The sequence below is a fragment of the Neovison vison genome, chromosome 13 (assembly GCF_020171115.1).
Source record: "Neovison vison isolate M4711 chromosome 13, ASM_NN_V1, whole genome shotgun sequence".
Taxonomy (NCBI): Eukaryota; Metazoa; Chordata; class Mammalia; order Carnivora; family Mustelidae; genus Neogale; species Neogale vison.
Window position 1 is genome coordinate 51,900,746 of NC_058103.1, and position 16,467 is coordinate 51,917,212.

General features: G+C 35.2%; 1 protein-coding gene across 1 annotated transcript in view; it reads left to right on the plus strand.

The window, feature by feature from the left end:
• The window catches only part of MDGA2 (MAM domain containing glycosylphosphatidylinositol anchor 2), an 845,496-nt gene that overhangs the window by 825,260 nt on the left and 3,769 nt on the right, over window positions 1–16,467 (plus strand). Inside the window, exons 15-16 of the mRNA XM_044231999.1 lie at window positions 2,503–2,633; window positions 15,759–15,864. Coding sequence (XP_044087934.1) covers window positions 2,503–2,633; window positions 15,759–15,864 — 237 coding nt within the window. The remainder of the gene's footprint in view (window positions 1–2,502; window positions 2,634–15,758; window positions 15,865–16,467) is intronic.

Sequence of the window (16,467 nt, forward strand, 5' to 3'; positions counted from 1 at the left end):
GATGTCCTGCAGGCCAAAGGGGCATGGTGCTAGATTGTAACTCAGAACTACAGGTAGAAATGAATACCATCAAAAATGGTAAATAAGTGGAAAATTTTAAAACTGTATGTTCTTATAATGTATAAAATACATCTTATAATGTATAAAATACATCTGACTATTCACTGTACGGTGAGATTATATTTTAGGCAAAGGTAAAAAGATACAATTACTTCTAAAAATAGAAAGAAGACAGGTAAATTATTTATACTGTTGTAAGATTATTACATATATGAAGTAAGAGAGCGAATATAAAGTATCAGCTTTGAAAAGAAAAGAGGGAGGTCATAGTAAAACATGTATGCTGTATGATTTGTGAGCATGAAGAAGGAAATAATGACTATAATTAGACTATGAAAAGTTATGAGTGCCTCTTGTTAATTCTGAAACAACTGCTAAAACACAATTAAAAAGAGACATTTTAAAAAAATCAGTACAGGGGCGCCTGGGTGGCTCAGTGGGTTAAGCCGCTGCCTTCGGCTCAGGTCATGATCTCAGGGTCCTGGGATCGAGTCCCACATTGGACTCTCTGCTCAGCAGGGGGCCTGCTTCCCTTCCTCTCTCTCTGCCTGCCTCTCTGCGTACTGTGATCTCTCTCTGCCAAATAAGTAAATAAAAATCTTTAAAAAAAAAAATAGGTACAGGAAATGAAACCTTAAAAAAAAAAAATCAGCTGAAAAGAAAGAAGGGAAGGAGTCACAAAGCAATAAAAAGCAGAGGGGACAAGCAAAGAACAAAAAAGATAGTACACTTAATTACAAACATATAAAAAACCACAGTAACTATGACTTAAATACTAAAATTAAAAAAACAAACACAATACGTCAATGAATATAACAGAAATTATGCTGAGGAAAAGTAGCAAGACACACAAAAAATACTTACTGCATAATTGCATTAATAGGAAATTCTAGAAAAGGCAAAAATCATCAGTTAGTCAAGAAAGTCTTATCAACAGTTGCCTGGCAAAGGAACAAGGGTATGAAGATTAACTACAAAGGAAAGTGAGGGAGCTTTCTGGGAAGATGGAAATGTTCTGTATCTTGACCGAGTAGTGCTTACCCTGCAGTATATACCAGTCAAAAGTTTATTGACCTATACATTTAAAATGAGATAATTTTATTGCATGTAAATTATATCTCAATAAAATTTTTTTAGGGGCGCCTAGGTGGCTCAGTGGGTTAAAGCCTCTGCCTTCGGCTCCCATCATGATCCCAGGGTCCTGGGATCAAGCCCCGCATCGGGCTCTCTGCTTAGCAGGGAGCCTGCTTCCTCCTCTCTCTCTCTCTCTCTCTCTCTCTCTCTCTGCCTGCCACTCTGCCTACTTGTGATCTCTGTCTGTCAGATAAATAAATAAAATCTTTAAAAATAATAATAATAAAAATAAATAAAAATTTAAAAATTTTAAAGTGTATCAAAATACTGATTGCTTAGTGATCAATATATCAGACTTTGGAACACTGTGGGTTCAAATTTTGCTTCTGCTATTTACTTACTGTATGAACTGGGCAAATTACTTAACCATTCAAAGTTTTCTCTGTAATAGTGCTTCATAGGATCTGGAGTATGTGTTCAACATATATCGTGTTGTATTAACATCATCAGCATCACTAATATTTTTACTATGTGCAGAACTGAAACTGTTGAAAAGAGGTATATCAAATCATGAGACAAACGTATTTTCATTTTATCTTCAAATAATTCTTTTAAAAGAGAAAAGAGACTTGGTTAAAAAGTAAAATGAAAAGGAAATGCTAACTGGTAATATAGGACAGGGAATTTAGAGTCAGACTTTGCACAAGTCACTCGATACACACACAGGCTATATTAGTTTCCTGTCACTGCTGTAACAGATAAGTTGCCACAGCCTGTGTGGCTTAAAACAACACAAATGCATTATGTTACAGTTCTAGAAGACAGAAATCCAAAATGAGTATCAGGGGGCTAAAAAGGTGTCAGCAGGGCTAGGTCCTTCTGAAGGCTCTAGAGGAGAATACATTCCTAGCTTCTAGTGGCTACCTATATTTGGCTTGTGGCTTCTTTCTACATCTTCAAAACCATCCACAAAGTCTCTTCTTTTTCTTTCACATGACCTTCTTCTCTCCTGTATAAATCTCCTGCCTCCATTTTATAAAGATACATGGGGTTACATTTAAGACCCACTGCGATAATCTAGAATAATCTGCCTCTCTCCCCATTTCAAGATACTTAATTTGGTCACATCTGCAAAGCTGCTTCTATCATATAAAATAACATTCACAGATTCTAGGGATTAGGACACAACTGTCTTTGGAGGTCTTCTAAATGTCATAAAAGCAAAATTAGAAATGAGAGTGGAAGAAAGAAAGAGACATTAGCGTTCTGAGAAATTTTATTTTTAACAGTTTGAAAGTGTTAGGTTAAGGAGAAGCAAATGTAAAACAAAAAAGAATATACAAAATAAAATGTCATTGTTATTTTTAGGTGTTCTAAATGTTTATCTGCGTTTGAAAGGGCAGACAACAATAGAGAATCCACTGTGGTCTTCCAGTGGGAATAAAGGACAGCGGTGGAATGAAGCTCATGTTAATATATATCCAATCACTTCATTTCAGGTAAGAAAAGAACAATCATTTTTGTGTAATGATTGCTGCACATGAGTATAAAGTTAAAGGCAGAACTTGGACAAACATAAGAATATGGAGGTATAGAAATTCTGTGATATGGGCATCACAAAATGACAGTATTAAGTTTTTCTTTAGTTCCAAAAGCTGTTTTATGAAGAGAAAATTCCCCTTTTCTTTATTGATTAAAATCTATCAAATAATATGTTTGAGTAATAGTCTTTCAAAATCCAAATGACTTGCTAGGAGAAAAGGTAAGCCATTTCTGTAAAATCACATGTGTATATTTTGTTTACTAAAGATAAATAACATAGGTTCTTATAATAATGGAAACTGGATAGTCAAAGCTCAATTAATCTATTTTAATTTTACTTGATGGAATTTTACATACTTTAGTAAAATGTGTCTCCCTGAGGTAACGTCATTTTAGTGATTTATCACTTTGATGACCAAAGTCAGAGAACTTTGAAGTTCTTTTTCTTTGTTTTGATATAGAAAAGTAAGTGTAAACTGAATTAAGAAAGTTAGCTGCAAATATATAATAGAAATTTTAATGACTAAAAAATGGCCACTATGGCTTGAGACAATATTTCACAAAACTATTTCAGTAGAGAAAATAATGTGGTTTTAGTGATTTTATTAGCTATATATAGTATGCGTATTTTATATACTCAGGTTGGGTGTTTTTTTTCTACCATCAATTTCTTCAATGTACTTCAAGACATACACACACACACACACACACACACACACAATAAGTACTTAAAACAATAGTTCTATTACTGTTCTCTTCAGGATACTCCTTTATTGCCATAGACATCAATTTAATAATTGAGCACTTTCAAGACAATCACTTATTACCATAATGAACAGTTCAATAAATACTTTTTGAGCTACTCCTGTGTGCCAGGAACATTGCTAGGTTGAAGATCTAAAAATGATTGTTTACTTCAGATTGATAGAAATATACACGTAAACACTTACATTGCATACTGTAAACCTTGCAGTAATAGAGGTGTGCACAAGGTTCTGAGCACACCCAACCAATGAAAAGAGTATAGAAGAAAGTCAAGTAAAACTTGTGAAACTAGAGCCAAGGAGGGGGATTGCAAAGCAGAGAAAGAGCTAATATTAATACTGCAGCAGAGTTTAGAGTAAACAGACCCTGATGTACCATAGGATTTGCCTGAGAAACAGAAAAACTTTTATCTGCAATTTGGTACATAAAGAGAAATCAGACTGGAGTGAGCTGCGATTAAGGAACCCATGGTGCTTGGGTAATGGGGGGGTCATTGGAAGATTTTGCTCTGGGGATGGCAGGGTACAGTGGTCATGTTGTTGGCTCAAAGAGGTTCAACTGGATTGGCAAACCAGTTAGGACCTGTAAAGTTCACATAAAAGATGTTGAAGGGACAAACTAAGGAAGTGGTACAAAGAAAAAAAGGATGATTTCAAGATATCCTTAGGTGTAAAAACCAGCAGAACATTTTTTGTTGTTGTTATGTTAGAAATTTGGGAAGCAGCCAAAAATGACTTAAAAGTCTCCAACTAGGGAATCTGGGGTAATGCTTGTGCTACACATCACCTTACATAACAAAGAGGAAAAGAGACAAACTTCAGGGATAAATATGATTACTTCTGTTTTGGACATGTTGATAAGATGCCTATGGAATATCCTTTTAAAAATGTGGAGGTTGTTGTATATGTTGATCTGAAGCTTTGGGGACATGGACATTCGTGAGTCAGCGGAGTATATGTGCTACCTAGAAATGTGGAAGTGGTTGATATTTCCAAGAGAAAGTGTACATTTGTGAACAGTGATTAAATGATGGAATCATACAGAACGCTAACCAGTAATATGAACTGTGGGAGACGAGCTCAATCCTAAGTAGTATTTTTCAGTATGTTTTAGTGGTAAAGAGAAGGAGAGCAGGAAAGTTTAGTGCCCACAGAATTTAAAGACCATGATACTCAAATAGTAAAGCAAGCTGAGTCTAGTGGGCTGGTCATTGCAGAGAGTAACTGTTCTTGAGAGATTTGCATAGGTAGTAAGGAAATTAGGAAACCAGCACCTGAACTAAAATTATTCACCACACTGCACCTGGGTGGCTCATTCGGTTATGCATCTGCCTTCTGTTCAGGTCATGATCCCAGAATCCTGGGATCGAGCCCCATGTCGGGCTCCCCATTCAGCCATGAGTCTGCTTCTCTCTCTGCTCTTCTCCCACTGCTCATGCGCTCTCTCATTCTCTCTCTCTCAAATAAATAAAATCTTTAAAAAATTATTCACTACTCAGAATTAATAGAATGACCTACAAGCAGATATTAAATTATTATATTTCTGCAAAGTTATTTTATTCTATATTTTTTCATAGAAAAAGCATTAATTTTATTTTGTTCATTTTGTTCTTGCAAGGGAATGTTTCTTCATTCAGGATGTCACAACAGAGAGAATCCAGAAGGGGAACATTGACGGGGTTTCATAGAGGAAAGAAATGAGAGGCAGTGGGTTAGTTCTAAGTTTGAGATTACAATCTTATAGAAAGGAATTGCTTTTCTTTGTTATTTGGCCCATCTTACTCCCCTGTGTTTTGATACCAATAGTGTTGATTTAAAGAAGGGATTTCAGGACCCGAATTAGTCTTTTGTTACCAGGAAGGATGTGGTCAGTGTAAATTCAGAGTGGAACATTTTTACAACTACGAATGACAACAAATTTTCTGTAGCCTCAGGGACTTACATATTAAACTCACAAAAAATAAATTTGTAAGAATGTTTAAAGCAGATGTTCAATGGCGTTTAAATAAATAAAGCTTTTTCATAATAGGCCAAACCTTGGAGAACTCTCTTCACTATAATCCTTCCCCTCATTCCAACTGAGAAATCAGACTGGGTTTGCATAGTTGGTGCTCAAAGAAGTTATCATTTCTAGTGCTTTTTGTTCCTTTTTGTAGATGCATATTTCCATCTGGTATCAATTTTATTTTGCCCGAAGGACTTCTTTTAACATTTATTGTAGTATGGGTCTGCTAAACATGAATTCTTTTCACCTTTTGTACTTCTGAAAAAGTCTGTCTCACCTTCATTTTTTTGAAAGATATTTCCTCTCTCTGAGTGTAGTATTCTGGTTTTTCCTTTTGGAACTTTAAAGATGTTCTCCTGTCCTTTTGTTTGTATCATTTCTAAGAATAAATCTGCTGAAACTCATATTTATCCTTCTATATGTAATGTGACCAGTTGCTTTTAAGATTTTCTCTTTATCATTGGTTTTGAGCAGTTTAACTGTGACATGCTTTTATGTCATTTTCTTCATTTTTCATGTGCTTGTGGTTCATTGATCTTAGATCTGTGAGTTTATAGTTTCTATTAAATTTAAGCATTGTCTGGCTAATGTTTCTTCAAATATTTTTATTTCCTCCTCTTCTCCTTTGAAGGCTCCAGTCCAACACCTTATGTATGTATGTATGTAAGACCCCTTATTCATGTGCATGCGTATGAGGTGTTATATAGCTGATAAATGCTTTTTTAGTGTTATTTTTACTTGTGTTTCATTTAGTATAGTTTCTATTCTGTCTTCACATTCACTAATCATTTCTTCTGCAATGCCTAATCTGCCTTCAGTCACATTCAGTGTATTTTGTATCTCAACCATTGTACTTTTCATCCCGGTGCGTTCAACTTGAGTCTTTGAAAAAGTATTTTCCACGTCTCTAGTTAATGTCTTGAGTATATGAAACCCGGTTATAATAGGTGGTTTTTTTTATTAAAATATACTTTTTAAAGATTTTATTTATTTATTTGACAGAGATCACAAGTAGGCAGAGAGGCAGGCAGAGAGAGAGGGGGAAGCAGGCTTCCTGCTGAGCAGAGAGCCGAATATGGGGCTCAATCCCAGGACTCTGGGATCATAACCCGAGCCAAAGGCAGAGGCTTTAACCCACTGAGCCACCCAGGTGCCCCTGTAATAGGTGTTTTAATATCACTGCCCACTGATGCTAACATCAGTGTCACTTCTTGCTTGGTTTTGACTGATTTTTTTTTCTCCTCATTACAAGTTATTTTTCTTATTCTCTGCATGTCTGGTAATCTGATTGGGTGTCAGACACTTGGAATTTTACTTTGATAGCTAAAATTCTTATGATTTTATAAAATACAAAATTTGCTGGTCATTTTTATATTCCTGTAAATATTCTTGAACTTGTTTGGGATGTAGTTATTTGGAGACAATTTAATCATTTTTTGGTCTTGCTTTTGAGCTTTGTTAGGAGAGACAGAAGCAGTGTTTCATATAGGGCTAATTATTTCTCACTACCAAGGCAAGAGTCTTCTGAGTACTCTGTCCAATGCCCCATGAATTATGAGGCTTTCCAACCCTCGTGTGGGCTGGGTACTTTTTTTTTTTTTTTAAGATTTTATTTGTTTATTTGACAGACAGAGATTACAAGTAGACAGAGAGGCAGGCAGAGAGAGAGAGAGGGAAGCAGGCTCCCCGCTGAGCAGAGAAGGGCTGGGTACTTTTACCTTTAGTGCATCTCTCTGGTTTTTTCCCAGTTCTTGTGTAGTAACTACTGCACATTCATGTCCTGATCAGTAGTTGCTAAATACTTTCGGGAGACCCTCTGATGATCTCTGCAGCTCTGTCCTTGCTTGTATTCTACCCTGCACACTCTAGCTGCCTTAGAGTCCTTAAACTCTCCTCCGCTCCAACTCCTCCGAGATTTTCTACCAAGCTCTATCTTCTGCTTGCACCATCGTCTATCAATTCTGTATAGGGCACCATAGGGCTCACCTTTCTGATTCCCATCACTCATTGATCATTGTTCTTCATTACCTGATGTTTATTGTTTCATATATTTTGTCCAGTTATTTGGTTGTTTCAGATGAAAGGATAGATCTGGTTTCTGTTCAATCTGTCTTGGTTGGAAGCAAATCGAAGAGGAGCATTTTGGTTTTTGTTTTCTGGGTTTTTTTTTTTAATTGTTTAAAGAGTATCAGTTTTTAATGAAGTAGCTAAGCTATTTAAATTACCTGTCAAAAATAAGAAAAATAAAGTCATATTTTTACTTTGGATTTCTATGTTCTTTTATTCTTTGACACTAGGTCTGTTGGCTAAAGACTTCTGTTATTTCCTAAGTCTTGATTTTTAAGGAAACATGAAACACAACTACATCAGCCTACCCCATATTTTGCTTTTATTTTGTTTTAGTTTTGAGATTTTTGTTGTTTTGAACTTTTTTCTGACAAAGCATTTTTTAGTCAAAAATCATTTGTAAACTGTCGAGCTTTTCAAAAATGCTTGCTTTGGTATGTGATACCAGGAAAGCACAGTAAAAACTGTACAGAATATATTAGCATATAAATTAGGTTTTGAGAAGTTTTTATATTACTCAAATGTAGCTTTGTGGCATTGTAGAATGTCTTTACTTCAAGTGGAAAGGAGATCTCCTACCTCTTGGAATTTTAAATGAGATATAAGTGATTTTGAGCCTCTGCTGCACTGACACTTAGGTGGTTTTATTTGTTGGGGTTGCATGCATTTAAATTATTTTGATTTATAAGCCCTTTAAAACACAACCACTTACAAAGTCCTTTGTTTGAGTGTGTCCAATTAGTTTGCTTAGCTGAAAATAAGATTGTGTAGTACTTCTCAGGGTAAATAGAAGTTTTATCCTACTGAAATTCCCTTTGGGGCTCTTTGTCAAGAATTAATATAACGTGTTCAGTGTTGTTTGTGATGCAAATATATTTTACAGGATTTAGAAAGATTATAACAAAATTTCCAAAAAAACAAAATTGAGTGTTATTTTAGAATGTTACTTATAACATACCCTACACCAAGAAAAATATTTAACCATCCTCTTTAATGCTTTTATTTTTTTTAAGATTTTATTTATTTATTTGAGAGAGGGAGAGAAAGCACGAGTCAGGGGCAGAGGCAGAGGGAGAGGAAGAGGGAGAAGCAGACTCCCTGGCAGGGAGCCCATGCTGGCCTGGATCCCAGGATCCCGAGATCATGACTTGACTGAAAGCAGATACTTACCTGACTGAGCCACCCAGGGGCCCTGCTTTATTTCTTTTTGTAGTATATTCCAAATGCTTTCTAGGGGAAAAATATAGAGACATTTTGAGACATAAAATACAATCTTTATGTTTTCTTTGTTTTAGGTGAAAGAAGTTCTGGAAATCTTCTCTAATGTCCTCATTTAAAGATTTCAAAATGATGTTGAGACAGTATCTTAAATCACCTAAATCCTTAACATTAAATAAGGATTGGAAACAGATTTTAGTTCTGTTATTGCATCATGCCACCCTCATGCTTGTCTCTCTAATATTAATAATAATCTGGAATATACTGTCCTCCTTACTAGATACCACATGTTCATGTAGATATATATCTGGCATTCTAAGCCAAATTCCAGGGCCATTATAGAGACATGGCAGTGGCTCCTAAAGTAACCATTAGAAATATTTTCCGATGTTAATAGCTATTTTCAACTTTATCTGTATCCGAGCTTTTTCCAAGTGATATACTCTGTCAGTTTTCAGACTTCCTCCTTAGACTCTGCTTGCCTTAACAGTCATAATCAGATGCAATATTTCTCTTATCTTGAAGAAAATATGCTCTGAACATTTGCAGAAGGCTGCATTAATTAATTAATTAATTAATTCAGCAACATTAATGCTGAAGACACATCAGAAGTGCACTGTATTCTCTGACTCCCCCATCTACTTTCCCTCATTAGTATAGCATGGAGCTCTTCCTTCCTTCCTGAGAAATCTATATCAGAACACAGGTTTTATAGCATCATCTCTATCTCTATCTCTATACTGACGTCTATAAGATTTAAATCACTATAACATATGTAAGAAATTGCCAGTCAATGGGTTAAACTAACTTTCTGTAGTGTCATCGTACTAATACAAATCCACACACATTTTATTAACTTCCCATTTGAATATACCCACCAACAGTTAATTTTCCGATCATGCAGTATTTCCTACATACTAAGTTTGCTGAATTGCAAGCACACACTGTGAAAACATATAGAATTTTAAACTTGTCATTTTAGTTAAGGGAAAACATTTAAATAATATCAGTGCGATAATGTGTAAAAAACAGGTTTTCCATAAATTGAGCCTCCTTCCCCCCTTTTAGAAAACCTAAACTTTAACATTTTCTTCCCAAGTTTCTAGATGCCATTAATTTCTTCTTCATGGCAATTAAACCAGATGCATTTCAGAAGTACTGTAGAGGAAAGGAACATAGTTTTATCCCTTAATGTAACAGTGATCAGAATCATGGCAGTACTTCATAAAATTATGACAAAAGTTAACCTATTAAACTAGAGAGGATTTCTTTTCTAAATGAATGAAATTCAGGGGTTTTTTTTTCATTGCATACAGACTACAGCTTCCAAGTTTAGATATATCGTAACAAACTGTTATAATTTCCCCTTTTTATGACTGAGAGAAAGATGTTTGTCACCAAGTATTTTTTTTTATAGTTTATATAGTTTTTTTTTTTTATTTTTTTAAGATTGTATTTATTCGGGGCATCTGGGTGGCTCAGTGGGTTAAGCTGCTGCCTTCGGCTCGGGTCATGATCTCAGGGTCCTGGGATCAAGCCCCGAGTCGGGCTCTCTGCTCAGCAGGGAGCCTGCTTCCTCCTCTCTCTCTGCCTGCCTCTCTGCTTGTTTGTGATCTCTCTCTGTCAAATCAGTAAATAAAATCTTTAAAAAAAAAGAAAAGATTTTTTTATTCATTTGACATATGTCACAAGTAGGCAGAAAGGCAGGCAGAGAGAAAGGAAGGGAGCAGGCTCCCTGCTGTGCAGAGAGCCCGATGGTGGGCTTGATCCCAGGACGCTGGTATCATGACCTGAGCCGAAGGCAGAGGCTTTAACCCACTGAGCCACCCAGGCGCCCCTATATAGTTTATTTTAAATACAAGGCAGTGTAGCATGTTATAAATATAATTTATCCATCCCTCAGCTGTAGACTGTGTCATATTTACACCCTCTCCTATTGCCAACAATGATAAAATAAACTTCCTTATTGAGATTACTTTGTGCTCATGTTAGACATTTTCTATGGACTACATTTCTTTTTTTTTTTTTTTAATTTCTTTTCAGCATAACAGTATTCATTGTTTTTGCACCACACCCAGTGCCCCATGCAATACGTGCCCTCCATAATACCCACCACCTGGTTCCCCCAACCTCCCACCCCCCGCCCCTTCAAATCCCTCAGGTTGTTTTTCAGAGTCCATAGTCTCTCATGGTTCACCTCCCCTTCCAATTTCCCTCTATTCCCTTCTCCTCTCCATCTCCCCATGTCCTCCATGTTATTTGTTATGCTCCGCAAATAAGTGAAACCATATAATTGACTCTCTCTGCTTGACTTATTTCACTCAGCATAATCTCTTCCAGTTCCATCCATGTTGCTACAAAAGTTGGGTATTCATCCTTTTTGATGGAGGCATAATACTCCATAGTGTATATGGACCACATCTTCCGTATCCATTCGTCCGTCAAAGGGTGTCTTGGCTCTTTTCACAGTTTGGCAACTGTGGCCATTGCTACTATAAACATTGGGTACAGATGGCCCTTCTTTTCACTGCATCTGTATCTTTGGGGTAAATACCCAGTAGTGCAATTGCAGGGTCATAGGGAAGTTCTATTTTTAATTTCTTGAGGAATCTCCACACTGTTCTCCAAAGTGGCTGCACGAACTTGCATTCCCAGCAACAGTATAAGAGGGTTCCCCTTTCTCCACATTGTCTCCAACACATGTTGTTTCCTATCTTGCTAATTTTGGCCATTCTAACTGGTGTAAGGTGGTATCTCAATGTTATCACCAAGTATTTTTATAAACACTGGAAAGTTTATATATATATATATATATATATATATATATATATGGTGTTTATATATAAAACTGGAAAGTTTGGCCAAGGTACATTGTTTAAATGGAATATGTATGCATTTTATTTTATTTACCTACTTTATAATCAAAAACAATATACAGGAAAAGGTATCTCTCTAAGTCGTAGTCCAGAAGCCACTTATGAGAGTATTAGAGTCTATAAAATGTTGTTATAATAATTCAAAGATATAGTTGGAGTTCAGAACATAAAAAGAACAATGCAATAAGGATCCCTTTGTGAGAGTCGGTAGGAATTAAAAAAAAAAACCTTTGTAAGAGCAAAACTGCAATGGAAATTAAAAGGAAACAAACAAATATCCCACACAGGATCTTTTTCTTCCTGTTCAAAGAGGACCCCGAGGAGGACTATGATACTCCTCTGGCCCATTGAATTGGATTCCCTATTATCACAAAATCACAAATAAACATGAAAAACACTAATTATATAACCATCCCAAGAGACTAATTTTCAGAAATTATTTTTATTATCCTACTAGTAACTACTATAATTCTGATTTATTTCCACACACAATATGTAAAACATCTGATTTATTTCCACATATGATAAATAAAACACCTGCTATGCTTATACAGAAAGTAATTCAGTTGCTTTACTCAGTGACAAACTGTATTATCCATAGTTGTGCTGATAAATGTAAATAATAGACTCACAAATCAGCCAAGTATTATTACTAATCCTTAACCCATTCAGGATCCACAAGGGATGAAGTATTTATATAAGAGAATGTTCTAGATCTAGGCAGTCCTCTGAACACATGAAAATTTGACTTTCGTTGATTTGTATTTTTGTTGTTCTGTCAGCTACACCAGTCAACATATTGCAGGGAGGAAGCAAACACATTAAATTGCATCAATCAGTCTACTCTGACACTTACCACAGAAGGCTCTCCAGCACTTCCTCTCACACCACAAAAGAAGTTTGTCAGTGTCCTTCACAACCTCTCTGCTTCAGCACTCGGTTTTTAGCACCGACCCAGGTCTGACCTTGTGTTTAAACACAAGCCTAGGTCTCACCTGCACAGAGAGGTGGAAGGAAGGGAGGTTAAAGGAAGTTAATGGGAAAAGTAGGAGTGATTAATACTTTAAAGTCAGTGAAAGAAATTCTGAAGGGTTTTGAGCAATGGCAGCATCATTCCAGGGCAAGGAGCTTTGAAAAATTCAGAAAAGATTTTGATGAATTATACATTTTAGTTTTCACTTTTAAAACAGACCCATCTTTTTTATATTGCCACCTACCTCCAGGTGACTAGAACTTGCTAAGTGAGAATAATTGTGAGCTTTAAATTAGAAGAAAATACTCAGATGGATAATTTTATCACCTATTCACCTCTACATACCTAAGATGGAAAATCCATGTACTCCTAACCTGTTTTTCCAACATCCTTCCCAATGAAAAGATTATGACTTCAGTTTCATCTGTTTGAATATCAAGTGTGAGCAGGTGCAGAACATTCTAACCTACCCTTATTAGTCTTCTCCCCAATACCTCACTTTCCACACAAAGAAATTCAGTCCCCTTCTTTGCTGTGACTGCATTGCACACCCCAAATTTACTGCCTTCTACAAGCAGTGCTTACAACCTTTCCCTCCCACACCATCTTTTAAAATTAAAACTCTTGATGACCGAAGAGGTTTCCTCTTTACCAAACAAAATTCTCTTAGTACATTCCCATTCCTGCTTCAGTCCAGACCTAAAACCTGACTGGAAGGCAGAAATCTATGATTTACTCCATTCGATCCTTTTAGTACCTACAAAAAACAAAGAATTGAGATGATAGCAACTCCACTTTTATTCAGTTAAGTATTAGCCATGGGGCCAAAGTGGAGCATGTTGGATTTTATGGACGCATATCATCATGAATCTGTGATTTCTGACTTTCTCCAAGATAACACTCCATTCATGTTGTTATCTTCAGGAGAGAAGACTCAGCATCACATGACTGAAACTAAGAAGGGGGTGGGAATAACCATTGATTTACTCTAACATTGATTCTCGACCAGGTAAGCAGCACATATCAAAATAAAACAAAACAAAAATACCCAATGACTAAAAAACCCATGGGTAGGAAAAGGCAATAGTGCTGATAGGGGCAATTTATGATGACCTTAAAGAGCTGTGTGTTCTTAAAAAGTGTGTATATTAATGTTTTAAAATGCATTCATCCTGGGACACCTGGGTGTTGCAGTCTGTTAAACATCTGACTCTTGATCTCAGCTCACGTCTTGATCTCAGGTTTGTGAGTTGGAGCCCCATGTTGGACTCGCCACTGGGCATGGATCCTACTTAAAAATAATAAAATAAAAAATAAAATGCATTAATCTCAGTCTTGTTCAGAATAGCCGAAAATAATTTAAATGTCTACCAATATCAGTAGGGTGCTAGTTAAATAAGTTATGTGATATCCATAATGTGTAATATTCCACAGTCACTAAAGTGACTTCCCCCTTTCTGATGTCAGTGCTCTTGGATTTTTATACCATTGATTTTGGTATTTTTAATTCTCACTTTGAAGACCTTGTGATTAAAACAGTCCTCTGAGGATTTTTTTAGCCACTTTCCAGATAACTTTCAAAAACACCACCCTATGTCAAATGCAAGTCATTATTTTCAGGCAGCCAAAGTAATGCTTCATTGCTGATTCTGAGGACTGAGAATCTGTATACCACTAACTTGATTCTATACCATATTTTAATTCTGGTCTGCCATTTTGTTTTGGCTTCAGTGATGCATGACATTTTGGATGTTTTTCAAAGAAATAGCTTTGGACAGTTCTTTAGTAACTTATTTATCTCAACATAGGTAAGGAGGAAACTCTTTCTACACAAGTTAAACATAAAAATAAAATTTCTCTGAACTTTTTTCTCCTATCAAATCGTGAAAATTATTCTTACTCATGTGGATTATATTCAAGTGTGGAAAAGGGGCTCAGTACAAAAGTTGATAACTAATGCTTCTGCTTATCACTTAGAAATCTCAGTCAATAAAATTAATATAGTACATCAGAGAACAACAGATGAACTTCTCAAAGGTAGCCTAAGTTTTCTGAAAATCACCACAAACTTGCCTTTATTGAACCATATCAAGATACTTTCAAAGGCAAAAAAAAACCCAAAAATTTTGGCATCGATAAAAATAGACTTTCCCTCTAATTTGTTGCAACGAAACAAGGGTAGAAATTGTATAAAAATGCACACATCAGTTTGATGTTGAAACACCTTTTCATTAAGCTAATTTTTCCTTGGAAAGACCAAACTAGATATTTCATTTTGGCATGTAGAAATGTTTGTGAATATAATCACTAAATGCATAGTTGCTTTTTCATATCAAAAAGATTAAAAGGTTTTGCTAGAAGCAAGGAATAATTGTGGGGTTAGAGAGAAAATTTTAAAACAGTCTTATTTCTGTAAAAATGAAATAATAAAAATTTGCTAATTGTCCTTCTTTGTCACTGTATTCAGAATTTAGTAATAATAGGAGAGTGATTTCATTCAGCTAGCTATTCTTTCAACTTTGATGTATTAAACCTCAATGTCAATCACTGTTGAAATTCAAAGGTCTGTCATTAAATACTCAACATAGGTAAACCCATAAATATCTTCAGTTCTTAAAGGTAGAATGTCAAAAGTGAAATCATAGATATAACGTATAGGAATATGAGAAAGTTATTCACATTTTTGCAAGAGAGTAAACAAATTTCATAAAGATGGTAATCCCTTGTTCTGAGCTTCAGTAACCATAATACTGTTGTAAAGAATGCAGAACTGATTCATTCCAGAAAATATTTCTAGAAAACCAGTGTTACGTGTTTAGACAAAATTGGAGGACAACTATTTTAGAGAAGTACTGTTCAAATAAACCTTTTTCCTTACCCCTGAAAACAAAAAGTGCTGGGGTTTGTAGTAGTGGTAGTTTTTATTATATTGCTCAGTATTGTTTTGTTTTAAAATCAACACAGAGCTTTTGATGTGAAAAACTAATAGTAAGCAAGGAATATCCTGTCACTGGTTTTGTTAAGAACATTTATGTTTTTTGTAAGTAACATTTTTAAAGACCGTTGATAATAAATGTCAGAATCGCTGTCAGTTTTAGGTTTGGCTCCTCGATTTCTCAATAACAATCCATCTACAAATCAAAGATAGACATTTAGATTTGTTTCATTCATATTTATAGCTCATTTTTGAAGGTATTCGAGGTCCTGGCATAGAAGGTGACATTGCCATTGATGATGTGTCAATTGCAGAAGGAGAATGTGCAAAACAAGACCTAACGACTAAGAGTAAGTGTCTATTCCTGGACTGGTTTGATGTGATATTAAAGTAACATAATAACTATTAAACTAAAATGGTCTAATTTTTAAAACTCATTTATTTTTGATTTGTAAATTTAGAAATTCCTTATATGTGAGACACTAAAATTTTGAAGATTTTTTAAAACAAAGTATTAAATTTGATTGTATGTATATTTGACCTAAGATAAGTCAAAAGTAATTTTGGCTTAGGTCTATGTAATAAATCAGCCCATTTTTTTTCTGGTATTCTGGTATAATTCTTCTATGTGCATCACAATCTTGTTTAGTAATTTGGTTTCATTTTTTTACTCTGGTCTGAATATTATAGTTTAATAATATCTTCAGATTTTATTTTGTCACCACAAAAATGTTTTGAATCAGAGACATAAATTAAAAAATTATAAATAATGCAAAAACATCAGAATTATGTATTGAGCTCCTTCTTAAAATCTTCATCTCCATATTATCCATGTACAGTTGAAAAACTAAAATCATGTCTTTTAAAATTTCCTCCAGTTGAAGTATTTTCATAGGCCCATCTGGAATCAATACTTCTGTGTTTATATAAAGGGATATCGATCAAGCTAAATT